Source organism: Charadrius vociferus, unplaced genomic scaffold (genome assembly GCF_000708025.1).
Source record: "Charadrius vociferus isolate BGI_N301 unplaced genomic scaffold, ASM70802v2 scaffold1451, whole genome shotgun sequence".
Lineage (NCBI taxonomy): Eukaryota > Metazoa > Chordata > Aves > Charadriiformes > Charadriidae > Charadrius > Charadrius vociferus.
In genome coordinates this window covers 113837-114515 of record NW_009646629.1, presented here as the reverse complement: position 1 = coordinate 114515, position 679 = coordinate 113837, and the positions used below count along the sequence as shown (strand labels likewise).

At 63.6% G+C, this 679-nt stretch overlaps 1 protein-coding gene across 1 annotated transcript in view; it reads left to right on the top strand.

The window, feature by feature from the left end:
- Window positions 1-76: 76 nt before the first annotated feature.
- RFX5 (regulatory factor X, 5 (influences HLA class II expression)) overlaps window positions 77-679 on the top strand; it is a 13542-nt gene continuing 12939 nt past the window's right edge. Inside the window, exon 1 of the mRNA XM_009888145.1 lies at window positions 77-195. Within this exon, the coding sequence (XP_009886447.1) occupies window positions 77-195 (119 nt within the window). The remainder of the gene's footprint in view (window positions 196-679) is intronic.

Genomic DNA, 679 nt, shown 5'->3' with positions numbered 1-679 from the left:
GACTCTGAAGGGGTTTTCTTCCCCTTTTATTTTAGCTGAATTTTTTGCTTTCCCCTCCCAACAGGAACCAAATGTCATGGCTGACGACGAGCTGAGCGCCCGAGCCTCCAAAAAGGGAAGTTTGTCACCCAGCGGCTCCCGGGGCGGCGCGACCGCGTCGAGCACGCTGCTGCAGGAGCTGAGGAGCACCATCTCGTAAGGGCAGCGCTCCCCTCTCCCCCCGCAGCTCTCCCAGTTAATCCACGCGTTACCGACCGCGGGTTAATTGAATAAGGTCGATTAATTTGCAGCCCCAGGGACCGAAGGGATACGCGTTGCGGTGCCTTGCAGCCCCGGCGATGGCGCTGCGGAGTGGCGCGGCCTCGGGCCCGTGCCGGGTGCCGGACAGAGCGCTGCCCCACTGCCGGGGTTGGGTGTAAAATCAATTCCGGGCTTCACGGTAGCACCGATTAGTCCTCTGCGACGCTGTGGGATGTGGTTTTACGCCAGCTCTGCTCTCCTGGGGCGAGGGTAGAGCACGCAGCTCCGGAGCGGGGCTGTGGGTGCAGAGGGAGATGCGGTGTGCGGGGAGAAGGGACCGCGCTGACCCCTGGGTGCGGGCAGCCACGGGCTCTTGGTGCTCCAGCATCCCCATCTTGGCACCGCCACACACGCCGGGGTGCAGACACGGGGTCTGGAA